The following is a 26,987-nucleotide window of genomic DNA, read 5'->3' as shown; positions in this document are numbered from 1 at the left end:
CCTCAAAAAAACCTAATCTTCAAGTAATTAATGGCTATGAGGCCCTCTAAGGAATAATATATGTAATTAGTACCCGTCAGGTTTGTTCTCTTGTTGCTCCTTGTGATTTAAATGCAAAACCAAAGTGATTTTCACAACATTAACTCAACTTTGCTGTAATAACAGATTGATGAATGGTATAATCCTTTCTTCATTCTATTTCTGCACCCTGGTGTCATTAGCTTAGGGCTCCATTTGTCTCGATATATTTTGAGTCTTGAGTATTTGAATGTGTTTTTTTTTTTTGTTTTTTTAATCAAGCACACATTTGGTGATTAGGGCCAAACATCTTAATTCTGGACCGTCTCCAGGAATCGTTCCCTGAACAACACTGGTGTGTAATCCAGTTTCCCTCTCATGGTTCCTGCAGGTGACGGCTTCTTGCTTGTGCAGCTGTCTCGCAGACAGTGACCCACTGCCGTACCCGTTCATAAATTTGGTTGAAATAATAAACTATGACTCATAGGTAGCATAACCCAAAGAGAGACATCAGCCACATTAATGACCACTACACTGGTTCTGATAAACTGGAATGCCCATTTGCTGCATAGCTCATAGTTAATTCGTCTTGAATTGCTGTGTGGTTCTATGTATTTAAAAAATACTTTTAACGTGTTATGTGGAAGAAATTAAATGCATTCGAGACATAACCCTTAATATGAAAGTAAATATTTGCCATCAGGATTTGAATTAAAAACGCCTCTGAAATTTGAATGTTGTATATTTGTACTTACTTTTTCACTAAGTATGTTTTAACACTGAAAAACTAAGTACAAATATACAGAGATGAAGGTTGTTTTTATATACATGGTAGACCAACTCAAAGTAGGGTATAACTATAAAATAAAACTTACACACTTTTGCTCATGTCTTTTGAAAATGTACAAAGTGCTTTTGCATTCTGTCTCCCTTGTTGCAGCTTTGCTGAACCACCTTTCACTACAGTTACAGCTGTAAGTCTTTTGGGGGTGTATTCCACAGCTTCGCAAATCTAGAGTCTGAAATTCTTGTTTCAGAGATGTTCAGTTAGATTTATTCCTGCACTTTAACTGAGCAAATTGAAAACCTTAACCTGCTTTGATCTAAGCTCTTGCAGTGGAGCTCCAGCTAGACCGGTCTCAGGGATCTACAACATCTAACAGGTTTCCCTCCAGTGTTGCTGTTAGGGGTGGTTATAAAGAGGAGGTGCTTGTAATTTATTAAAGACTCTTCCACCAAGGAATAACTGTGCATAGAATATTTACTTGAAAAGGCATTTGGCATCTTATAGCTTCTGATTTGCTGTAAAGATGGGAGAAAATCACTTGTTGACAGCCCGTAACACTTAACTCTTTACCAACACTGACAGGACATTTGCAACATTTGTAGCAAGTAGGAATTGCACAGCTTCACAAAATGACTTTCATTAGGATTTACCGAAACTAATGTTTACAGATGTACTCATCCGATTGCATCTCTTTTCCGTGAAGTGAGCGCAGCGGGAAGAGTTAATTCTCTTGAATGGAAGTGACAAGTGGCCTCATCTGGAATCACTGATTGTATCTGTGAAATGACCCATGAGGGAGCATGCTATAAATAGCCAAATCATATAATTACCAGCTATTATTTATCGAGAGCATCCAAGCATATGAAGAGAATAACCGAGGCAAGCTGCAAAGCCTTCCTCATACAGGTCAAGTGCTCTTGTTGTGGGAAAAATTATACTGCAGGGTTTGGTGACAGATGTCATCATCCATGATTCGCTTCAAACCAAATCAAATGTGAAATGTTTCTTTCTTATATTTTCCACAAAAAAAAAGCCCAACAGAATATTGAAGAAGCATTAATTATGTAAATTTGAATTAGATTCAGGTCTACGCCCCGTCAAGTGATCTTTGGACTCACTCCCACTTAGCCCCCAAAGGAGCAGCTTTACTGCATGCAAACCACAGACTGTCCATCAGGACTGCATCACTTCAGCCGCCATCAAATCCATTATGACGCTTCATTGATCTAAAGGAAACGCAGCGAATTAGAGAATCGATCAAAGAGCTAATGCTGTACATGTGAAGAGCAATTATAGGATTTTTGTAAAAGCTTACTAAAAAAAATTAAACAAAGCAAGTGGCTACAAGCAGGTTGAATCAGAGAACTTCATTTTAAAAATAATTATTTACTATAAGCGTTCTCAAAAGAGCATTTGCTTCAAACCCCATTTTACCTTCGTCTCAACCTGAGAGTGGACATCAATTCAAAATAAATTTTAATTTCTTTGTGTCTCTGTTGATCAATAAAGTCAATTAGTACCTATTTTCTTTCAATGACTTAAAATATTTTTCAAAGCTTACAATAAACATGCTGCTTATAGAGTGCCATTGTAACTTAGATGTATGTATACATATATAAAAATATCAAAGTGTCATGCACGTCCAGTAATGTTGTGTCCCCATTAAATTGTCTTATTTTATCTCAGTACATTATTGAGCATGAATAAAGACTTTCTTTTATGCATTTTTGTCAAACCAGTTTTCAAAAACAGATTTTGTGCACATATTTAAGATGCCAGAGTAAAAGTCACAACAAAACCATGTCTCTGGAATATGTGTTCTTGTTCTCTTGTAATATAACAGAAGTCACCAGTTATTCAAATCTTACCCAAATCAAAAGCCAAAAATACTGACATGTTCACATTTGCTGTGTGTCACTAAATACTTTATATATCTCTGACCTAACCATAGTGAAGGGATCACTGCCTCTGAATTATTACCTTTGCCGTTGAAATATTCCAAAGCATACAAACCCTACACCTCCTTTGTACAGCTCCATGCTGTTAACTTTAGTTTGTTTTTGTTTTTTGTTTTTTCAAACCAGCATGCCAGAGGTAGCACCTTTTTTCCATCAGAAAAAAAAAACAGATCTATAGAGCATCAGTTCTGCAGTCCATCCCAGAGCTAATTAAAAGAGACATGGCAGCCTGCACACTCACACCTGTGACCAGCTTGAAATCTCTATTGAACTTAAAGTCATGACGCAAGTCCAGCCCCATCAGCGTGGAAAGTATTGTTCGTTTTGTGAAGAGAAAAAGTTTCTGTGACTTTATTTTCTCAAGGTTGTCATGATCCTGTGCACTGAAAGCATGAAACAGACCTTGATTGTTCTTGAAACAGTGTGACGGAGGCCCCAGAATCATTTCTTTGAAGCATTAACACCAAAATGGAGGAAGTAGATTGAACACTTAAATGAAGGAGCTTAAGTAATCAGCCTTGAAATGTATCTGCCTTTTGGGAAATCAGAAATCAGACAGTCATAAAGATTTCCTGGACCTACTGGATGTGTGAGATTTTGGGGAGGAAACGGCAGATCCCGAGGTGGGGAGGGGGTAACTTTCTTTTTTACCAACACAAATTCATCACCAGAATTCTAAATGAGTAAAATAATCAAATTTATAGATCCAAATGTTCATCTAAACCAATGGCTAAAGGTGCTATATTTAAAAAATATATAATATAACATAGTATAGGTTTTGAAAGAGAATAGCCATGTGTTTTAAAATCTGAAATTGTTTTTTTTTTTTTCCTTTAATTACATTTTTATTTTTTGTTGTCTTTCAACAATTACTTAGAGAAATGTGGGCCTGAAAATGATGTTGTTTAGGAACCCAGATAGCAGAAAATGTTTCTGTTGCTCTCAGAGCAAACAGTCACAGGTCTGTTTGTTCTTCTTTCAGGATGTTTCATGCTCCTGTGTATCAGACAGGATGTAGCAGACAGTGTTGATTAACCTGGTTTGTCACAGTAACACTGAATGTTTCTCTCTTCAAAAGCTTTCTTTTGCTTTTTATTTTATTTTCTCTTCTTTACTTGTTGATCTATTATCCTGCCAAAGAAGCAGAAGTCTTTCTTTTTTTTTTCTTTATCAATTATATTAAATTTAATAGGCTGTTCTTGTCAAGTTTGAGATCAGGTTTACATGTATTGTGTTTTTTTTTATGTTTTATTTAAGGTGGGACATTTTTTGTAACAGATATTTATTATATGTTCTGGTTTCTTGTTCCTATTGCATTTGCCAGGCATGGCTGACTGAGATCCATGAATATGCCCAACAAGACGTGGTGCTCATGCTGCTTGGAAACAAGGCAAGTGGTCAAACAAAGTAAAAAAAAAAAAAAAAAAAAAAAAGTTATTTTTATCTTTTTAGGGGTGATTTATAAATATAAAACTTTTTGTCACCTTAGGCTGATGCCACTCATAACCGGGTGGTGAAGAGAGAAGATGGCGAGAAGCTCGCTAAGGTAAAGACCTGCGAAATGTGTATGACTTTCCTTAGATTAGGTTGTAAAGCTGCAGACATTATAAGCTCTAGTGTGAGCTCTGTCACATCAGCACTGAGCACAATAAAGCTAAACACTGATAAACATTCAATGCTTTGACTCTGCAGGAGTTTGGGGTTCCCTTTATGGAGACCAGCGCCAGGTCAGGACTGAATGTAGAGCTGGCTTTCACTGCTGTGGCCAAGTGAGTACCGTTTTCTTTCTGTGGGTGTTGGAGATATGATGTCTGAGAGGACAGGAGACAGCTGTCTTTTGCATAATTTTGTCAAAACAAGAAGAAGACAACAGACATGTTGCTTTAACAAACTTGTTTTCAGAAGAGCTTGTGGATATTTTCCGTATGCTTAGTTTCCTCAGAGTTGAATATACCGATTCGCCACAGTTCACTGGATTATAAATTGTGGGAAACATTTTCAAGACTAGATGAAATTGATATTCTGAGATACTCTTCATCCAATCTAAATGAGTTTTTGGTATTTTATGAAGAAGAACGGGCTAATTTCTATAAAGGTGTTAAGCTACTAGAGACGTCTCCCATAATATTTCCAATAGTTCGGAATAAGAAAAACTGAATAGTAGAGCTACCACTATCATTTTTGTTTTTGTTTCACTTCAGGGAGCTGAAGCATAGGTCCATGAAGGATCCCAGTGAAAAGTTTAAGCTGCATGAGTACGTGAACAAGGAGATGAAGGGCGCCGGCTGCTGCAGGACCTAAACGGCTGAAAATGTGCGTCCATGCGCCGATTAACCGTCATTTTAACGTTGGAAATCATTTCTGGACTTACGGAGGACACTGATTTGTCTCCACAGTTGTACAATTTTCCTGACATTAAGTTTCTCTTGTTTTAACCCTTTCACATTCTTCTATTCACCTAATTGTTTCTTTAGCTATTATCAGCGCATGCTGATAATGTCTTATTGAACACATAAGACAGAACAGCTCAATTAGATCCATGTTAAAAATGAACATTCTTACTTCTCAAGGCAGCTGTACAGTCTTTGACTAATTATTTTTGTTCAAATTAATTTATTCACAACATGATTCTTTTTTTTTTTCCTTTTGTGAAGATGCTTAGTTGCAAGGTAGCTTATTTCCCACATGTCCTCATTATTTTTGATCTATATTGGCAGCTTTTGTTAGAATGCTGTGGATTATTAAATCTAGTTGTTTTGATGTTTCTTGTGTACATGTTTCAGTGACCATAGATGTCTTTCAGCAGGCTCCGGGGGGTCGGGTTGACTTACCAGCACTAATTCAGAATATTTTGGTGATTCATGGGTGAATATTTGGGGATATGCATCCTTTCATCACACAGTATTTTTGGTACAAGGTTACTGATGAGAAGAGTTTGAAAATTCCTGTGTACAAATGTTTATCTTGCATTGTTAACTTTTATTTGTTATTATCTAATGTATTTTTTTTTTTTTTTTTATCTTCAGCCTAATTGGGGTAGCACCGTGGGTAGTGGTTAGATCTGTTGCCTCACAGCAAGAGCATCTTGAACTTGGAAATTTTAGCTGACATCTTTCTGTGTGGAGTTTGCATGTTCTCCCTGTGCATGCGTGGGTCCTCTCCGGGTACCACGGTATTCCTCCCACAGTCCAGAATCATGCATGCCATGGTTGACTTAAATCACCCAGAAAGTGAGTGTGTGAGTGAGTGAGTGAGTGTGTGTGTGTGAACGATTGTTTGTCTGACTTTTCATAAGTGTTGGCTCTGTGATTTGACGACGTCTCGTCCAGGATGTAACCCATCAGTCGCCTGATGACCATTTGAGAAAGGCACCTGCTTTGCCGTGGCAATGAAATTCAGCAGAGACAGGAAATGAATGGATTAAAAAAATGTAATGTTTAAATACTATTATAGGTGTAAAAATATACCAAGAATGTTTGTTGTAAATACCTATGTTTTCCATATTTAAATAGTTATAGTAAAGCTTAATAATACCTTAAAGGCACTTTCTGTGGTGTTATCTTACATGTTGTATTAGAAACAGGGATGTGCTGATCCAAGACCCTAAAGGAACTAAACCTCCATCACCTGTTGTTGATTTACTGTCCGTGGTTTTGTCGGACATGCTTGGAAACTCCCAAACGGCTCTGAGTGTAAGGAAGAGAGACGCGTACAGAAATCGGCTGAAACACTTCTCATTAAATCTGATGACGTTAAAAGCAAAGCACCAAGTGTATATAGCATTAAAACCTCCTTTTCTACAAGTTTTGGAGTTCAAAGTGAAATATCTTTTAAGCCAAATTATCAGCAAGTCAAATCAACACAGAGCTGACTTTAGATTAGAAACAACTTTGTTACAAGATCAGAGGGGACAAGTTGTCTTTAACAAGAATTATAAATACATTCAGTCACATCTTAGATAACATGTTGTTGGGAGGTTTGTTTTTTAATGTGTTGAGGGCGCATGCTGATAATGTCCGGCAAAGTGTCAAGATGAACCAAAACAGCTGTTGCTATGAAGAAAAATGAAAAGAAAACGTACGCTTTATGAATGATCAGACTCTGTATGAGTAAGATATAATCCTAAATATTTCACATCAGAGTTGGAGCCAACAAAAATGAGGATCAGCGTCATCTCTAATTAGAAGTCTGTGTAAATGTATGTTCTGTTGTGATATTTGTCGTATATGAAAACTGCAGGCTGCTTCATATTTTATTTTTCAGTGCTACAATATGAATAAATATAAGTATGATGTATCATGTCATGTTTTTCTTAAGAACATTTGAACTTGTTGTTTGTAGCTGTTAAAATAAAATCTATTCTTTGGAAAAGACAAAAAGGTGTATTTATTTAAAAAAAAAAAACATTGCTGTTTGTATTCTTCTCATCACATGAGTCTTATTCTGAACATCTTTCTGTGCTGCATGTTCATACGGATAGTTTTTGGCACCATAATAATAATATTATTACTGATATTAAAAGTGTGTTAATACATCTTTATAGAAACCATAGGTCATCATAAAACATTACTTTGCCTTTTTATTCACGGTTCAGCCAAATTATTTCGGATGGAGCCCTGAAGGCACCAGTTAGGCAAAATTAATGAGTCACTGGAGATTTTAGAAAAGACTTGAGTTTTGTTTAAAAAAAGTGTTGTTTTGTCACCCTCTGCTGGACGTAAATTAAATAACATGTCACCTACTAACATGTTAAACTTGGATTTATCATGAAGCTGCTTAATGCAGAAACTGAGAATAAAATAGCAAATCAGTGCTTGTAATACAATCTTAGAAGTATTGTACATATATAACCTACAATTAAAAAATAAATTATTAAATACAATTGCACTCATACAAGTACAGTAATTCAAAATAGCAACCATATGTGAGACTATACATCATTAGTCTTGTACTATGTTATACTCTCAGTCTTTATATTCCTGTTAAATGGTCCAAATGTCATTTATTTGCAGCAAGGATCAGTAGTTGCAGTATTGATTATTCTCGAATGTAACTGAGAAAATTAGATACTGATGTTTCCTCACATGCAAGCACCAGCAGTTTTGTACGTAGCATATTATACGTCGTGGCATCTGGCAGTTGTGGAGTGATGGACTTTTTCAGGGAAAATGAGTCTGGCTCCTGTTGTTAATGAAGAGGAGGAGCTGTCAAATGCCGTTCATCTTTGCATCAAACACAAGGCTTTGTGCAAGCCTCCGCTGTGAGATGCACTTCAAGCAGAAGCACAATCATGGTTTGTGTTTAAAATAAGCTTCCACTGCAGAAAGAAAAGAAAAAAATCACAGATGTAACGCATCAGACTAATTCTGTGAGTCAAAAGTGACCATTATCACTTAATTAATCAGCTTACCGGCGTACTCCTGTGGCAGCATCGGTCGACTGATGACAATCTGAAATGCTGCCATCCAGGCTTTCTGATCCTCTGCAGTCTCACAGGCGAAAAGAAACTTCCTGTCTGGAGTCACTATAGTGATTCCAAACGGCCAGTGGGTCCCCTGAACGTTGGCAGGGAGGCCAGGAAGGACAGTGTAACTGTTTTCTTTGCTGCCGATGAAAACCTCACCTCGAGCATAGGCATCCTATGAACACAGAAAGAGTCACACAGATATCACCATGAAAAAACAAAAGCTATCTGGCTGTCCTGATAAGTTAGGCACCACAATCCAAGTCTTTTTAGTTATTTTGGCTACTATCACGCAAAACTCTACTCTAAACAAGAGGCACAGCGGCATCTCCTGGTGACTGAGGTAAACTACAGCTTTGCTCTTGAAATTGTTGAGTGCATACCAGCGGATCCTTGAAGTACATGAGCCTCCTGTCATCCATCGTAAACCACCTCTTCTTGAAGCCTTCAGTGTGCTGTAAGACAGAAAGGAAGGGTTCAACATAGCCATCGATACAATAAATTTTAAATCACTGTTGTCAATTATAAGTTTACATTGGGATCAATGACTAGGAATAAGCAGATCACCTTTGGTCCGGTCTTCTCCATGTAACCCTCCTTTATGTAGTTCCTGGTCAGCTTTGGTAACAACTAGGGAAAAAATACAAAAAACATCATGACCACAAACTTGAAAGTATTTCGCTGGAAATTTGTTATAGCAGCAACAAGGAGAAGCACTTATTTGTACAAAAGAAGAAGAAGAAGAAGAAATTGGTACAGGATTTTCAAAATTTTTTCAAAAAAAATATTTTGAAAGTCGTGGAGTTCATTTGTATTCAGTCCTCCATAATATGAAAGCCCATACAAAAATCTAATTAACCAATTCTTTTTAGAAGTCACCTTATTTGTAATACAATACAATACAAATGCACCACATTTTTCAGATTTCAGTGTGAGGACAATGCATCATTTCCTTTCCGTTTCACAATTGTGCTCGACTTTGTCTTCTATAGTGCACGATTCCAGCAAAGTGTAGTTTGTTGTCATAAAGTGACAAATATGTGAAAAAGGTGACGTCTGTCATATACTATATGTATATGGTATATACTATAAACTATATAGTATAGTTTATAGTATATACTATATACTATAAGAAATAAAGAGTTTATTTCTTTTTAAGAAATAAACTCTTAAAAAGAAAAAAAAAAAAGATGCTTTTGGTGAAAAGCAGTCAGAATTACAGGGAATCCTGAGGAGGCCAAAATGCCTTTCTACTTAAGAAGAACTTTAAAATGGCCTTCACAGCAGTGGATTTGTCAGCTGCATCATAAGAATCATAAACTCCATCATAAGAATGAATCATTGCATAAAAAACTTTTTTTTTTTTCTGCTCACAGTCCAAGTTTAAGGGCCTGGCATTGGAGGCGATCTGCTTCATTTTTGTTTTACTTGCAAAAGCTATCATTATTCAAACTCATAGTTCTGCATGTCACAAGCTACACTTAGTCGCATTTGGATACATTTTTAGTCCTCTAGCAATTAAACTGACAAGACTTTGAAGAATATATTATAGAGACTGGAATCATGACCAAACTTTTACTGTTGAATTCAAAGCGCGTTGTCTTTTTAATGAAACTATTTAAAATGCAACTCCATTTCCATGACATTCTTTTGCAACAGTGTGCTACATGTGTCTTTTAGGTGCAAGTCAAAAACACAGCATTGAATTAAACATGTTTAATGTGAAATTTTAGACTCCTGACAGTTTAAACAAAACAAGTGTGGGTTTCACAACTGATGCAGTGATGTTCAATGCATGCAATTTTTGATTTTCTTTTCTTTCCGGGCAACATCATGTTTTTAAATCTACGGGATGCAGTATGTTTAAGGTTCAGCCTTATGTTCCCTCATCTGTCATCTGTCAAGTTGACATTACCTTATATGGTAACACTTCATTTGAAGGGGTGTGCATAAGGCTGACATGACACCGTCATAAACATGACATAACACCTGTCATGAACACGAAGAAGTCTTTATGAATGTTTATGACTGTGTCATGAGCTGTCATTCGGTAAATAATGACACTTTTAATGCAAAGTTGCTCTAAAAGTTGCATTAAAAGTCCATTAAAAGTGCCAACTTTGCATGATTTTGTAAATTATGATAATTTAATGCAAAGTTGTCTTATGCACAACCTTCAAATAAGGTGTTACCCATTATGTTTACTCTTGAAGCAGAGGTTTTCAGATATTCCAATCCAAATACTGCTACCAAAGTTACTCTCGAAATGTAAGTTACTAGGAAAACATATCATTTTAGAAACACCTATGTAGTCATATGAATTCTGCAGACACGTACTAAACATATACTCACCTCAGAGTTTGGAGCACCAGGAAATGCCACCTGCAGGTAGTGATATCTTGCACCTCTGATTGCATTGAACCAGTCAACAATTTCCTTTAGGACAAAACATCAGGAAGCATCAGAAACGGAGTCACTTCCAGCTCTTCCTCTGTCACATTTGACACAGACGACTCCAGCACAGTACATGATATTTATTATGGCTTAAAATGTTTGAACTGAAGGAATTCTGACAGAAAACATGCTGACCTTGCCGTCCTCGTGATAAACAAAGATATTTCTGGTGCTGTTGTCCTTCAAGTAGGTGATCTGCAGCCCATGAGAAATGCCAGTTTTAGATGGCTGAAAAGTGGCATTCACTGTGCTGAGCTTCATGATCGCTTTGGGCTCCCTGGCCTGAGGGGAGAAAAACAGGAGTATGGTAAGGCATCATGCTTTTAAGTCCTAAGTTATCAATTTCATGTAAAAAAAAATAAATAAATAAATAAATAAAAATGCAATAGCTGAACCCAACCTGAACATTACGTAGACTTGAATTTGCTTATTTAGCTCATAAAATTTCCTATGTGGCATTGTGCGAAGCGACACGTTAGAAACCAACTCACATCGTGCTTGTTGAAGTATTTCAGGACACCTTCACGTTCCGTCAGGATAAATTTTCGACTGAGGTACTGGCCGTTGTCTCTTCCTCTCTTCCATAAGGATCCTTCTCTGTAGCCTGCCAAGAACAAAGATCTTTTTGTGATTAGGGATTCAAAACACACAAAAATGGAACGATTCATATATTCAAGCCTCTCTTTTTTTTAGCTGATCCATGATGCATTCAACAAACTTGTAGGGCAATACATCTATTCCCAATCGCAGTGCAATATCAGAGTATTGCAATGTGAGGTGTTTTTTAAGCATTTATTGATATTGCTATGAACAACTTAAATGCATTTCGGTGAGAACAAAAGCCCATGAAAAGTGGTCAGGAGTGATGAATAAAAAACACAGAGGAAAACGTGGGTCGGTTGCCATTGAAATGTGACAACTGAACGTTTTCCTTGAATCGGGTTCCTTTTCTTGTCTGCGTTGTGGATAAGATCAAAGACATATTTTATGAAACTACAAACTCACATGGGAACATTATCTCCTCTTCTCCACAAGTAAAAAAGAAAGCAGCAATTTCTCCTTTTTGTGCTTGTATATACAGCTGTGAGAGTGTTTCTTCAATGAGATACAGCGGCCACTGAGGACAGTGTCAGAACTGAAATGTTTTCACTCTGCTACTATTGTGTGAAAAGCACATCGAGTTCAAAAATAAAGCCCTCAAAGTTTAGACAAAAACCTCAAAAACGATAGCTTTCTGCCTGTGTGTGCGCGTTTGTTTGTAATACCTTGTGGGGACGATTTTCCTGACATATACCACGTTGTGGGGACCAATTGCTCCTTGTGGGGACCAGGCTCCGGTCCCCACAAGGGGAAACCCTGTTTTTGGGTCAGGGGTCAGATTTAGGGCTAAGGTATGAATTGAGTTTTGGTTAGGGTTAGGGTTAGGTATGCGATGGATAGGGTTAGGAAAAGGGTAAAGGTAAGGTTTAGGCTGTAGAAATGAATGGAAGTCAATGGAAAGTCCCCACAAAGATAGCAACACAAACGTGTGTGTGTGTGTGTGTGTGTGTGTGTGTGTGTGTGTGTGTGTGTGTGTGTGTGTGTGTGTGTGTGCGTGCGTGTGTGTGTGTGTGTGCGTTTGTTTGTAATACCTTGTGGGGACGATTTTCCTGACATATACTACGTTGTGGGGACCAATCGCTCCTCGTGGGGACCTGAGCCTGGTCCCCACGAGGGGAAACCCTGTTTTTGGGTGAGGGGTCAGAGTTAGGGCTAAGGTATGAATTGAGTTTTGGTTAGGGTTAGGGTTAGGTATGTGATGGTTAGGGTTAGGAAAAGGGTAAAGGTAAGGTTTAGGCTGTAGAAATGAGTAGAAATGAATGGAAGTCAATGGAAAGTCCCCACAAAGATAGCAAAACAAACGTGTGTGTGTGTGTGTGTGTGTGTGTGTGTGTGCGTGCGTGTGTCTGAGCATGTCGTATGTTCACCCTTTTAGTGTATGTGGTCAGTCTTGTAAACCTTAATCAGCAAAGGGAGGAAGAACATCTGCTGTTAAAAGATATAAATAATTCAGCTTCAACTGATCGCTTCCAGAACCAGTCAGAACATCACTAAAGCAAACGCACACACACACACACAAACACACACTAGGGCATTTAAAGGAAAAAAGCAAAAAAAAAAAAAAAAAAAAGAACAGCAAAGTAGGTTTTCAGCCAAGCTTTTAATTTTCGGAAAAATTGAAGGAGTCAAGCCTTTAAATTTTTGAAGAGACTATGAACATTCATCACCGTTTTTGAAATTCACACACACATAGACACGCAGACACACACACACACACACACACACACACACCTACATACACACACACACACACACACACACACACACACACACAATCGGACTCATCTGTCTATCTATTCCTGGGCCTCTTCCTGACATTCACCACAATGCCCATATTTAGCCATTATCAGACAGAACACAATGCATTGTTATGCGTGCATTTTCACACGTGTGACATCAAAACACAGACATGCCGATTCAAACTATAATATTATTAGTACATCTCGTATTCTTTGGGCAAAGTGCTGATCGATCCAGGGTGCAGCACTGATCGCAAGCATAATTTTTCCCTAATAAATACTATATATTTACTTTTTGGATTTACTATGATTCTAATTGTATATTTTAGAATGTAGTTTGTTTAATTTACATATTCAAAAGTAGCTTAAAAAGTTCACTTGTGGCTACACCAACCTACAGGAATTTTCTGAAAGTAGACCACATGAGAAACAACTGAACTAAACCACTTCCCCACCAGAAACTATACTAGAGAAGCATTTCCCTATAGAGCTGAGATCATCATGCTGCTTTTGGATAGAATAAAGGAGAATGCAATAAACAACAAGAACAGCCCATTCTGGTAAACGCACAAGGAAGTAAAGAAGATATTGATGTTTGCTTTGCGAGTTTGTCCGAGACCTCTATGATTAGTTTCTTATTTCATTGCTCAGTTAAAAAGTAACCATGTTTTATCCACATGCTGCAGCAAATTCCTCATTGACCAATGACTTTTTCAATGATTCATGAGACCGACTGCTATTAATGTACCAGAGAGAGAGGCATGGTCCCTCTAGTCATAATTACATCAACCCAGAAAGGTGAACAAGTTCAAGACTGGTAGAAGTTGAAAATAAAATAGCGAATTTACGACCAAACCAACTGGTTTTTGTACTAGTGCAAAGTTAGATCAAGGTTTTACAAAGTTACAGTTTCAAAACCACGAAGATCAAACGATTCCCATGTGCTAAAGTCCTTGAAATAAGATGCCAAAGAAATTTCTAGCGTTAAAAACTGTTACTATCAATTTAGTGATGGTAACAATAAGTTGTTACTATCAATTTCTCAATTTATTAGCCGCACATTTAGTACAACGGCTGACCAAATTGCTGCATAAGCTCACCAATAACTTGACTAATAAATTAAAACTACAATAAACATAAGATATTAAAACTTCTTAAATGAATAAAATAAAATAAAATAACCCAACAAAAGCTAATATATAACTGTATGCAATGGAGTAGACATTTGTTGTTAAGCTGTTCTTAAAATCTCTAGCAGTCTGTGCAGCTTTAAAGTACGGAGGCAGGTTGTTCTGCAGCTCCGGCTGCTCTGCCTCTGAGCCTGGTTCCACGGATGTCATTCAACATTTGATTTGTGGACCTTAATGCTTTGGGTGGAGCGTGAGAGTGCAAAAGTTTAGGCAAACATCCTGGTGCTAAATCACTATGACTTTTAAAAAGAAGCAATAAACTCTGAACTGGATCGAATAGGAAGTCATAGTATAGAGAGGTAAGCTTAGGTGTGATGTTATCACAGTGCCTCGTTTTTGTCAGAAAAAGTTGAGTTGGCATTTTATATATTAAAAAAAAATAAATAAATAAAACACATACATAGAATCACAGTAACCTAAGTAGGATGCAATAAAAGCCTGGGTTACTTTCTCAAATTTCAAGTGTTATTTTATCAGTAGTAGCAATAACTGTTGCTTTTCCTCAACCGTGTTATATATTTTTGATTTAACTGTTTGTGTACATATTGTAAAACTGGTATTTTTCACACATTTTAACACATGCATTGATGATAATCTTACGCCAGTTTGTGCCTGCAGGTTCTATGACTGTGTTGGGCTTAAATTCTGCGAACAATGTTACCCAGAATGCTTGCGCACAAAGAGGGCATTCTTCCTCAATGGCAGAGGCACGCAGCCACATGCTCCCAAACCTCTGCACAGTGTAAAACAAGAAGCCACAGACAGCAAGACACAGTGTTCAGCAGTCATGAGACTCTGATAGCAGCTTCTAATCCTCTACCTGAAACTGAAATCAGACATGTAGTTCCTACATGTACACATTCATGTTTTTGCATGATGCTAATCCGAGATGCTGTAGACTGTAGTGTGAAGAATAAATGCATTCTAAACTGATTACTGATACTTCCAGTCCCAGTAACTTAAGCTGGGAAGTGCTAAGTATTCATTTGTTAAATGAAAAACAGCAGCAGAGATGCAAACTATGTGTTGTTGCTGCAAAGTTAGATAAAAGTAAAAATAAAAAATGGCCAGAAGACAGGCTTTCTTTAAAGAAGGTTCAACTGCCTTTATTTCCAAGCTTCCTGTTTCCTGCACATATGCAACTAAGGGAAATGGTCAATTAAAGCCGATAAAAACCACAGTTAGTAACCACTTTTCAGAATAGGCAGAAAAGTGAACTTTTAATACTTTCCCTGACTGTTTGAAAAAAAAAAAATAAATAAATAAAATAATAATAATAATAATAATAATAATAATAATAATAATAATAATAATAATAATAATAATAACAACTGTTGTCAGCAAACATTCTGTCGTTAGGGGTGTTTATCAGGTCATAAAGGTTTAACATATACTGAGTGACCACTGACCAGTGACAGTAGAGTATTTCATTTAATTTTTATTATTATTATTATTATTATTATTATTATTATTATTATATTTAATTGGACAGAATTGACTCCGGTCTTTTTCCCTATTTGTATATTTTGTTTTTCTTTGCAAAATAAAATTATTTAAAGAGAACTTTGACTCAACATGCTGCAAAAGTACAGCGAAGAAAAGAAAAGCAAATGCTGTTTCTCATTTGTTATACATAGCATGCATGAGATTCTAACAGCTTAAAACGTTTCAGCAAAGACACAAAAATGTTACAATACCACAGATTTATTTTATTCAAAAATATATATATACAAACTAAATAAATTTTAAAAAATTGTGTGACGTCACAGGCATTCTGCTTTCATAGTGTAACACAATGAGTTTAATATTACCTGTTTAATTAACAGCTTAACAAGTCGTACCTTTAGAATAATGTTACCTCCGTTACACTGATGGGTATGAAATGTTTTAGCAATTTTGACAAAGCTAGCTAGCTGTCTGGCACAGATAGACAGACAGTCATTAAACTGTGTCTGTCTGACTGACAGAGATAAAAAAAAAAAGGTAATTTAGTAAATGCAGCACTGGCATGCAAAGCTTTGTCTGTAACTTCTCATTTTGTGTCAGCCATTGCAACCAAGAACGCTGTTAATCATTTGCCCGTGATGCTGGGAATTCATTCACCACTGAATCTGTTTTGCTGTGCAAGATGCAAACAGTTTGGTTCCAATGCACTCAAACAAGCATCTCATGTTTAATTGTACAGGTACATTTCATTGTTACCTGCAGAGTAGGGCTCCTGCCTCTCTACGCACATAAACTCCTTCCTCTCGTACTTGGCTCGGATCCACTGGTCCCGTAGGAGCCTGCAGAACACAGTGGATGGTAAATGATTAATGGTTGTTTATCTCATTTGTCTCAAAAGGAAGAGGTGATCTTTTGTGGTTAATGTCACTCCTCCAATTTAGCTTCTGAAGAAGAAGAAATTTAAATGAAAAGCCTCGCATGTGTTTTTAAACTCAGTTATCTCTTATTAAAGCCTTTTATTCACTTAGGTTGCTAAGTTCAAATACACATTAGCTCTAAATACACATGGTTCCAAAACAACAACCTTTATAACTGTTAAGTTTGTACGCGTCATCTTGGTAAACCAAAACCACAGATGGCATCTTTTTGTTGAGCAAAACTCTAAATGCGAAGTTGCCAATTACGCCTAAGCACTAACCAATACAGAAGATGATGTTTGTCCACAGAATCTAATGCAAACTTGTCCGCCGCAGTACATTTATTATTCAGAAAGCATTAAAATAGAGTGCTGTGAAAATAAACTCGTCACCTTTTTGTCCCGCTTCAGTCTTTCAGATCATCAATTAGCAAACTGAGTAAATCCAAAACAGCAATTTTCAAATTGACATTTTATTTGGTAAGGGCAAAAAGCTCTTTAAACTAATTAAGTCATGTGTCAAAAATTGCCCGTTCAGATCCACTCACCGCAACCAGGCCTTTAAATTAATGCCAAATTCAAGTAAAAATAAAATAGATATAAACTTAAATATAAACTGTCTGGCAATATATAGTCAACTCAAAATGCAAAACATGTTTCAATCTGACAAAAAAGAAACAAAAAGGTAAGTAATTGACATTTTCCAGTTTGGAAAGGTTCCTACGTCATTTCTACGGACTTTGGACTTCAGAAAACCAAATTCAGAGCAATTGTCTACAAATAGAGAAAACAGAACAGTGGGAAACTTTCTCTAGAGTAACGGCCTGAAAAAATTATTTAACTAGTGCATTAATGACTCATACAGGAAATCACATAACAATTTAGAACAACATCTGCAGCATTATACGCCTCACTTGTCCTAGTTTGGTCAAACATGGTTGTGGTCTTTAAGATAAAAAAAGAACGTGAATTGAGCCTGCTTAAAAAAAATCTTGTTTACCATTTTAAACATCTTTATGCTTTTTAAATAAAGTGCTTATTGATTAAAAAGGGCTTAGAACAAAAAGATGTAACCTCTGTAATGACTATGGTCAGATTTCAGTACTTTGTGTGTCAATGTGGTGCTGCGTTACAAACAAAAGCTACTCAGAACACGGATTAATCCAAGAAAAATGAGACTTTCAGCAATTTTATCCTAATGTGTAATGAAAAAAATAAATAAATTGTCTTAGGTGTAAAAGTTTGAACTTAAATAACAAACACGACAGAAAATCCTAAGATTAAAGAGGGTCATAGAAGCAGGACTACTTACATGCAATCTTTAGACGTGGGTCGATAATAGAAGGCAGGTACTATCTGTTCATATTTGGCCTTTGCAGCATTGTTCCCCACAGAATCTATAAACTACAAAGAAGAAAGATGAAGGCTTGTTTTCCACATAGCAAACACTGAGCAACATTAACTTAGCTAGCTGATCGTGTTAACTTACAATGAGTTCATATGTGCTGCGATACTGAAATGGGCCGCTGTCATTAAACCCCTTAATGGTAGAGTATGATAAATAATACCGCAAACGGGTTTACTCCCATGTTCCGGGTTTAGTTTAGATGCTATGTGTCAAGATCTGAATAACATCTCCCATTACTTAAATGAGTTGATTTCTTTCTGATTACTCCCCATCCTTAGACACAATTTTTTTTTTTTTTTAACTATGTCACAAGTTTCACTGGTGGTATTTGAGCTTCTTTTCAAGGCACTCAGAGGAAATGTTTTTCTGATTTATTTACAATAAAAACACAACAGAAACCAGCTGCATCATAAAGCTACTAAACTCAAACAAGATGGCAGGTCAAACACACTGACCCATGCTTCAAACATATGCAACTTAAAAGAGGAAGTGTTGTGGAATGCTCTAGAAACCCCACCCTGACAAACCGAAGCAGAAATCTCTGTGCAAAGATAGTCAGAGGCTACTACTGCTTCGCCCCATTTCCCTTAGAAACCGTACTTTGATCGAGGAGTGATATCGAGCGCAACTAATCCTTGTGCAAGTTGAGAAATGTAATTCTAAAGGGCGGATCACTATTAGTATAAGCTAATTTGTTGTTTTTAATAAACTCAAACAGCAAAAGAAGATTTAAAAAAAAAAAACATGCTGTATATGTGTATTGTGGGACAAGATTTAATGAGACACAAACTTCCACAAACTTTTATCACTGCAGCTATCACTATTGGTCATATTGGATTTTGAGGTTGGATGATGAGAAACGTCTGTCCTTCATCATTGGGATTATAGCTTCAAGAGCCCTGCTTGTTTGTTTGTTTTTTTCCAAATTGAACAAGAAAACTCTTTCTTTGAATGTGTTGTGAAAATGAATTAACTTTCCTTTCCCTCTTTGTGAGAAAACAACTAATGGAGACATCTAACTGTAGTGTCATTTATTATGGCTTGCCTGCGGTACATATATGGCTTATTAAGTATTTATAGAAGTGGCACTTAGTGTTAGAACCACTGATCTAGAGATAATGTTCATGAGTGAAGTACACAACAAACTTTCTTTCTGCTTTCAGTAAAACAATGTCGCTATAAAGACAGATTCCTACTGTTAGTGGTCTTTATTTATTTATTCATTCTTAAAGCTGGTTTAAGAATTGCACACTCACTCAGCATTCACGCGAAAGACATTATCGATAGCAGCTGATACTGTAACCGGTCAAAAGCAGATGTGAAACCTTCTAATCTTTTAGAGATCCTTATTATAAAACTGTTTCAGGTCATGTTATGCTGTTGAAATAAAAGGCTTGTTTTCAGTGACGTGCTGCTATAATTTTAGAGCTAAATGGCAAGACTTTGCATGGAGTAATACAGAAGAAGAAAACAACAACAGCAGAATATTTCACCTTATGAATAAGGGGGGGAGGGGAGTTTTACTAGTCCCTAGTGTCTCTCTAGGTTCTATTCTTTGAAAGAGCGATGTTGCTGCTTTACGACATCCTTCCTCTTATTTGTTTCTTATATATGACAGTGACTTGCAAACACATTAATTTCTCTTCAACTTTTGTACATTTTGTCATATTACCAAAAAAAAAAAAATGAAAGTATGACGAGCATGACAAAAAGTTGGCCTGCTGACAGACTTTCAAACTTGAGTTGTGGTTCTCTGCAACTCCTCCAAAGAGACCACAGACCTCTTGGCTGTTTGTGTGATTAATGCTCTCCTTACCCGACCTGTTACTTTAGCAGGATGACCATTTGTAAGTTCACAGTTGTGTCGTTCTATTTAATTTTTTTGGATGAGGGCATAAACAGTGCTCCATTTAAACCAAATTTTCTGTGTTCTTTGTCAAGATTAATTCACCAATTTTCTCAAACAGACCTATGAGGCCTTTGCAGAACAGTTGTATTTATACTAGAAGTGAATTACACACTCCATCTGCTAACTGGGAGATTTCTTTGCATTTGATTTTATTTTGGGGTATCAACACGTGACAAAGTTCAAGGGGCATGATGAATTCGTTTGCAAGTCAGTGTATAAATTTCCCAACACACTTGCACACACTGGTCGTCTGGAACAATATGTTACCATAATGTTACCAATTTCCTGCAGAATGCACGGCTACCTTAAAAACCTATGTTTTTTAAGAGCGGAATTGAGATAATGGACTCTTAAAAGTACCTGGGTGTTCACTTGGACAATAAACTGGACTGGACTCACAACACTGATGCATTTTAAGGGAAGGGACAGAACAAACGGCCTGCTGAGGAGGCTGAGATTTTTGGGAGTGCAGAGGGCGTGCCTGAACAGTTTCTTTGACTCTGCAGTAAAATCCGCCATTTTCTATGGCACCATAAGTTGGAGCAGCAGCTTATCTACAGCTGAGAGGAAGCAATTAGCCAAGCTGATCAGGAAGAACAGCTCTGTCCTAGGATGCCCCCTCGACGCAGTGTATGCGGTGGGAGATAAATGAACTCTGGCTGAAATAACGTCACTGGTGGACATGAAGCTGTTGCAGATTCTGCAAGTTTCTTCAGTGACAGACTGCTGCATCCTAAATGCACAAAGGAGCGTTAGCATAGGGCCTTTCTCCTAGCAGCTGTAAGATTTAATAACCCATCTTTGCTTTGTTGTTTTTTAAGCTGAAATAAACATATATTATTTTGCACATTTTCAAAACAACCAAACAAACAGAAAGAGTCCACACAGACACAAGAACAGGACGACCACTATTGCCACAAATGTAAATTTAATTTCCTGCTTTTGAATGGCGTTTTGCTCCGCTTTTTTTTTTTTTTTTTTTTTTTTTTTTTTTATGAAGACAGAGGAGTCATTTGTTTTATGCACGTCGTCTGTAACATAAAGGTCTGCACATTTCCAAGATCTTAGAAACACACAAGCGCCCCTGCAAACTCGCACAAAGACGCTGGCTGTGTCGGCCAGCTGCTGGCTCACGCCTTTTAGACCAAGCTCAATTGATACCGTTGACTGGCAGCGGTGATAACGTAGGAGGCAGAAAGCGGCACTGTCAGTAGTTTGAGTGGGAATAAAGACACTGGAAGCAGTGGTTACTCAGAGCTTTCTTTTAAATCAGAGGTGTCAAAAGAGTGGCCTGTGGGCGGTTTGCGGCCCGTAGAATGACTTTGTGTCAATTCAAGAATAATACAGTAGCTGATGCAGATTGAAGGCTGCTTTTTTATCTCGTACGATAATGTTTCTGATTAAACAAAAAGTATGTCTCCTTTTTAATATCTTAGTAAATGAAACATCCAGCTGGCAGATTTGAACTTGTCAAAACTTGGCAAAATAAAGATTTTTTTTGTTGTTTTTTAAAGGAAGAGTGACCCATATCCCTGTCTTGTTGCTGCTGAGAATATATTGAAAGTGTTTTTACAAGGTCAAGAAAACAAGAAACAACACAAAAAAAGTTTTAAGAATCTTTTGCCTTGGCGCGATGATATTATCAGTCTACTTAATTAAAATATTGCATGTTCCCACTATTTTTAAGCAAGTAAAAAAATCAAAAAAAAGAATCAATAAAAATAATTAGAATAGTCAATAACAATTCATGCTTAAAGATGAAACTCTGGGTCTTTTGATTTGTTCAGAATGTTTTGAAGTAAAATTGAAAAAAAAAAAAAAGAAAATCTCACCTCTAACTCAGAGTAGCTCCAGGGATCCAGCAGTAGGGACTTTACCTTGCTGATCTGAGCAATGTTTCTATGGAGACCTGAGCAACTGTGACACACAAACACCCCCAGGGTGTAGGATGCCCATTCTGGGTCTGCAATTTAATATAACACATATATCAGAAATTAGTTGAAGTGAACAGGAATATTACATGTGGGCTAAATGACCATATGCATTATCTGATTTCCTTTAACTCACTCCTGAGTTAAAGGAAATCAGATAATGCATTTGGTCATTCCTCTATTGCATATGCATATGGTCAGAGTCTCTATTGTCTCTCCAGATTGTTTCTAAACTAGCTGCAAACAGTAAAAACAACCCTAATTTTACCATTTATAGAGTTCCTGAGTCTTAATTAGAACACAAGTAGATAATTAGTTGTGAAATCTGAACTCATGCGATGATAATCATTTCAGTAAGCAGAGACAGGAGTCTAATACTTGAGTAGAGAATGACAAAGAGTTTTGTGTAAAAACTGCTGCAGATCCTGCAGTCAGATTAGAGCAGAACAGAGTTTCTGTTGTGGCTTTTCGGTTGAATTTAAAGTTGGCCAAAAAGTAGGTTGTCTTAAACATAGTGACAATGTTTTACTTTCACCAAACACAGACTGAAAATTTTACTAATAACTACAAGTAGAAGCCCTTTCCAGAAAATGTCAGCAAACAAATGTAACAATGTAGAGTTATGTTTATTTCACTGTCTCTAAGAGGTAAAGGGTGCAGTGGAAACCTTCCAGTTACAACAAAGAACATTTCACAAAACCTTCTTCCCAAATTAAAGAATTGTGTAATTATCTCATTTTTGCATCAGGAAGGACTGAGGTTATTGCTAAAGTTTACCAAAACTGCAGTAAACTTGTTTTTGGACGATATCTTAGTAATCACATCATCACATATTGACGCAAAGGTTTCACAAAAAAGAAAGCAAAGATAAAAGTTAAAGGTGATCTATGCAATGGCGACATAAAGTATGTTTCTATTCGGTAGTCCTTCTAGTGTTAAATATAATTTCTAATAAAATATAGCTGCACTTTACTGATTTTATATCAAGAATGAAATAAAGAATCATTCTTAATATATAAAAAGGTCAAGTTTTCATGTTGATATTGAAACTTCTCAAAACTAAAGTATTGCATTGACGGGAGTTTTGTCTTTTGTGACCTTTTGTGTAATTGTGGCACAATAAACTAAATAAAAATTTTCAAATCTAGATGATTAAAGTTATTTCAATCAAGTATTCAGTGCATTAATATCCATGATTACCAGTTAAAAAGGACGTGATGCTGTGTGAAAGTGTTTACGTTCCATGAGTGATGGTTTTAAGGCTGAAAATTGATCTTGGGGAAAACAAATTTTCACATTTTCTCATGCTGCAAACGCAAACTTTTAACTGGATTTTTATGTGATAAACTAACACAAAGACATAGTGATAGTTTGTAGTCGTAAAAGAAAAAGTTAGAGTTCTGAAGTCACTGTACGTTCATAACAAATTTGAAAATCAAACGTTTAGTGTACACACTTTGAGAAGATTCTTCAGCCAAACATTACATACAAGGTGTAGCAGTGAAGTGTGCATATGTCTAAAAATATAACTGTTTTCCTTTCCAATTACTTCTGTGGCTGTTTTCTTTTTCTTTAACTCTTCTGCAGTCGTCTGCCTAGGCGACTGCCTCGCTGCACTCCACACGTGAAGTAGACAGGAAGCAGATCACCAAATAGAAGCAAGCAACTCAACTGCGATCACCACATACACATTGAGCAAGAACGTTCTGCAGCAAAGGTGTGACTTCACTCACAGACAGGAAACTGTCGCTGCGCTTCAGAGTAGATGAGGGTGAGATTGAAGCTGATAGGAGGGTACGGAGCCCCAACTTATGTTTGTAAAAAGGGTGGAGGCCAATACACACTCCATAAAAACACAGAATTTTGTCCACTCTCTAGGGCTGCAAGAATCCTGGGATGACATCTCTGTCACCCTCACGACTCAACGCTTCCCGTATCCTGTCAGGTCCTGCCGGATAAGAAATCATTCTTATCTTGGTTTGGGAGTCCTCACAGCTGTTCTTGATACATCATTTTGTGTCACCACCGTTTGTGACAGCCCTGTCAAGTCTTTTCTTCAGCTTTAATTGTCAAGTTTGCGTGTACAAACAAGGAATTTGAATTTGGTTTCACAGCGTATATCAACTTTATACATTGGAAAAAATCTGAAAGAACAATATAGTCCTATGTCCATTCTGTGGCTGCTGGGTTTTTTCCAAATAGTGCTCTGTAGTGGAGACTTGAAGATAAAAGTTTAAACAGTTTGTGACCAGGAAGTTTATGGTCTGAGGAGATGTCAGCTCCCCCTTTCGTGACTATAGAGCTATAGAGCAAGTCAGACCTCTCTGCAGACCTTAATAGTTTGTTTCATGGTCGCTGTTCTGTTTAGTGGATAGGCCAAATCACACAGTGATGGATGTGCACAGGTCAGAATGATTAATGGCAGAGTAGAGGACGGACAGGAGCTCCTTTGCTTGGTTGTCACAAGAAACATAGTCTCTGCTGGGCCTTTTTCTGAACAATGGGAATGTGTGAGAACCAACTCAGGACCCGAGCAACAGTGGTTCCTAGGAACCAGAGGCAACCCTGACTTAATAAAGTCATTCATTATGCAATTAGGACACTATTATCCTGTAGAGGACAAAATCTGCCCTGGCACATGTAGCCTACCAGCCTCCTTATATGGTATGCCTCACATACCTAGTGACGTGAAAAAAAAGAAAGGAGTAAGTGAATATATATTTTTGTCATTAACACAAATATTAGGCAAATATAATTGAAACCTGTAGTTGCTTGTTAAATTCCTTAGTAGTTTTTGCATCTGTGGTGTATTTTATATCAAACACAATGTGACCTGTTTGTAATCAGAACAATTGACGTTAAATTTACAGAGAAGCAAACACATGTCCCACAAGTAAAATTTGTAAAATTGTCATGAGCAACCCCTCTTCAAATTTGGCTAAAATGACATAAAGTTGTACATGAAATAAAAAAGGATGTTTGTATGTAGTTACATATATTTGGGATAAAGTATCTCAGTGATGTTGCAGATACAAACTTATTGGTATCAAAGAACAGCAACTTAGTGACCAGACTGACTTTTGCCCATGTACACTGGGCAAAAATCTCATCCCGTGAAAACTTTGAATAAAGATATCCGCCTGAATAAATAAAACGCAACAGCGTGTTGCTGCTGAAAGGATGTTGACTGAGTCAACTCTTAGTTTCATCATGTTCTGACCGCATTGTCACTGAGGACAGAAACGAGTACATCGTTGCTGCTTAAGAAAAACAGCTCAATGGTAATTGTGACACTGTGGTTTTCTCTTTAAGTTGTGAGTCAGAACATCTCAAGAAGAAGCCCGCTACTAGCACGGTTGAGAAACCCTCGTAAGAAAATCCCCCTGTGTAATATATAACACTAACAATAACTAAAAAAAAAAAAAAATTTAAAAAAAATTAAAAAATAAACTGTTAACCAGCCTGATTCGGATCGGCTCCAAAAATCACCTGCAACTTCGCAGTCGGCACAGTTTCCATTCCCAGGTTTCCTCAGGAGCTCCTTAATGCGCTCCCTGATCCTTTCCTGGTCCAAAGACATCGCAAACGCTCGCTCCTTGACCGGTTCCTGCTCAGAGGCGTGAAGACCCCTCAAATGTCATCCAAAGTCAGCTCGTTGGGCTCTCGGGAACAGGAAGATGTCCAAACAACTTACGAGAAGGCTGTCATTTCAGCTGGAAGGAAGAGGACACCTCGGGCATGCTCTGGTGAATGCATGTTGTCAGAGGCGAGCTCTCAACTTTGTCTCCCCATGAAGTGAGACACCCAGTGGCAGCTTTAAGATGAACATCCTTTAAAGATCAAATCTGAACGGGTCTTGAGAGGATAAAAAGAAAAGAAAAAAGTGAAATTATTCTCTAAAACACATATGTCAGAGTCAAGGCCCGCGGGCCACATCCGGCCCGCGAGAAGGTTTTTTGCGGCCCCTGGGATGATCTTGATTTATTATTAGAACCGGCCCGCAGACCGCAGCAAGCCGGCACCCCGTCTGAAAAAAAATATCTTCCTTATTTGAACTGTAAGTAGTTCTTTAAATGTTCTGTGAGATGATGTACTTACCCATGTATCCATAACAACCGGAACTTTCAATATCCACCAAGTTATTGCCGAAATATACCGTCTATTAAACGAGTGCCCCCCGGATTAATTACATTCTCTGCAGCTGCAGCTGCGAAGTTACCGTATTAACCCGATACTTGCTGGAAAGTGCAACGTCTCCCCTTTCAGAAACCGTTGGAATTTTTCCACTTAGCGCTACGTGTGGCGGAATTACGGTACTGCAAATTTAGATGTGTCGCCAGCGACACATCTAAATTTGCAGTACCGTAATTCGCCGGCGACACATCTAAATGCCTTGACTCTGACATATGTGGATTAATAGATTTTTGCACTTTATTTTATTGTATTTCAATCCAATTATATTTTAAAAATATTTCAGTTGTGTCTGTTGAAAATTAAAGATTACTGACAGAGCCATAAGAAAATATTGCTTTATTTATCTGATCATATTGGAATATATTTGTTAGGTTTTCAGTAGGTTCAATTAGGTTCACTAGACTATATGAGTCATTTAAAAAAATTTCAATGAACATTCGATCAGTCCGGCCCTCGGCTTGTAGCTAAATTTTTTATTTGGCCCTCCGTCCATTTGACTTTGACACCCCTGCTCTAAAAACTTGCTCTTGCGTCGACAAGGTTCAGAAAAAGAGTCAAACATTTGGCACCCAACTGATCAAATTCTTTGAAAGCAAGAGTCCCGCTGATTTCCATACTCTTCTTAAAACCTTGGTTATAAATAGTAATTAAGAATGAGTCTTCACACATTTTGAGGTTTTTCTTATTTTATTCCATAACAAAGACACTACACTACAGTGTGCTCTGTTGGGGTTTTATACAATAGACTAAGACGAAGCATAACATTTAAAGGGAGGATATGCTTTTCAGTTTAACAGAAAATAAATTGAGCAATTTTAACGCATGATCTGAACTGCTGGAGCTAACTGTACTTCTTGGTTCAATTCTCCCTTTGGAAAATGAAGTTTCTCTACATGTTTTCTTCCAAGGCTGTCAAATCTTTAACTTAATCTAGTTTCTTTAAAAGAAATTTAAATAAAAAAACTCAACCCAT

General features: G+C 37.1%; 2 protein-coding genes across 2 annotated transcripts in view; one reads left to right on the top strand and one right to left on the bottom strand.

The window, feature by feature from the left end:
• Positions 1 to 5,064, top strand: part of LOC106915766 (ras-related protein Rab-26) — a 37,205-nt gene extending 32,141 nt beyond the window's left edge. Inside the window, exons 6-9 of the mRNA XM_014983590.2 lie at positions 4,088 to 4,153; positions 4,253 to 4,309; positions 4,456 to 4,532; positions 4,965 to 5,064. Coding sequence (XP_014839076.1) covers positions 4,088 to 4,153; positions 4,253 to 4,309; positions 4,456 to 4,532; positions 4,965 to 5,064 — 300 coding nt within the window. The remainder of the gene's footprint in view (positions 1 to 4,087; positions 4,154 to 4,252; positions 4,310 to 4,455; positions 4,533 to 4,964) is intronic.
• Positions 5,065 to 7,002: 1,938 nt separating this feature from the next.
• On the bottom strand, positions 7,003 to 26,526 carry LOC106915764 (arf-GAP with dual PH domain-containing protein 1-like). Its single transcript, XM_014983587.2, has 11 exons — positions 25,310 to 26,526; positions 21,722 to 21,852; positions 17,885 to 17,976; positions 16,413 to 16,495; positions 11,173 to 11,285; positions 10,817 to 10,963; positions 10,580 to 10,663; positions 8,795 to 8,857; positions 8,611 to 8,682; positions 8,174 to 8,402; positions 7,003 to 8,080 (listed from the first exon to the last, which is right to left on the bottom strand). Exons 1-11 carry the CDS (start codon positions 25,398 to 25,400, stop codon positions 8,052 to 8,054), a joined length of 1,134 nt encoding a protein of 377 aa, XP_014839073.2. The 5' UTR covers positions 25,401 to 26,526; the 3' UTR covers positions 7,003 to 8,051.
• Between the last annotated feature and the right edge of the window lie 461 nt (positions 26,527 to 26,987).

The sequence above is a fragment of the Poecilia mexicana genome, unplaced genomic scaffold, assembly GCF_051168715.1.
Source record: "Poecilia mexicana isolate PSO_F unplaced genomic scaffold, ASM5116871v1 scaffold_8, whole genome shotgun sequence".
Lineage (NCBI taxonomy): Eukaryota > Metazoa > Chordata > Actinopteri > Cyprinodontiformes > Poeciliidae > Poecilia > Poecilia mexicana.
Note: the sequence above shows the minus strand (reverse complement) of the source record. Positions and strands in the feature narration are given on the sequence as shown.

What these genes read in the sequence shown, in the direction of transcription:
- LOC106915764 (XM_014983587.2), bottom strand. Translation starts at nt 25,400, where the DNA reads ATGTCTTTGGACCAGGAAAGGATCAGGGAGCGCATTAAGGAGCTCCTG. An exon ending in CCCACGTCTAAAGATTGCAT is followed by an intron (nt 16,496 to 17,884) that starts GTAAGTAGTCCT and finishes TGTGTTCTGCAG; the next exon opens with GCTCCTACGGGACCAGTGGA. An exon ending in TGGAGAAGACCGGACCAAAG is followed by an intron (nt 8,683 to 8,794) that starts GTGATCTGCTTA and finishes TCTGTCTTACAG; the next exon opens with CACACTGAAGGCTTCAAGAA.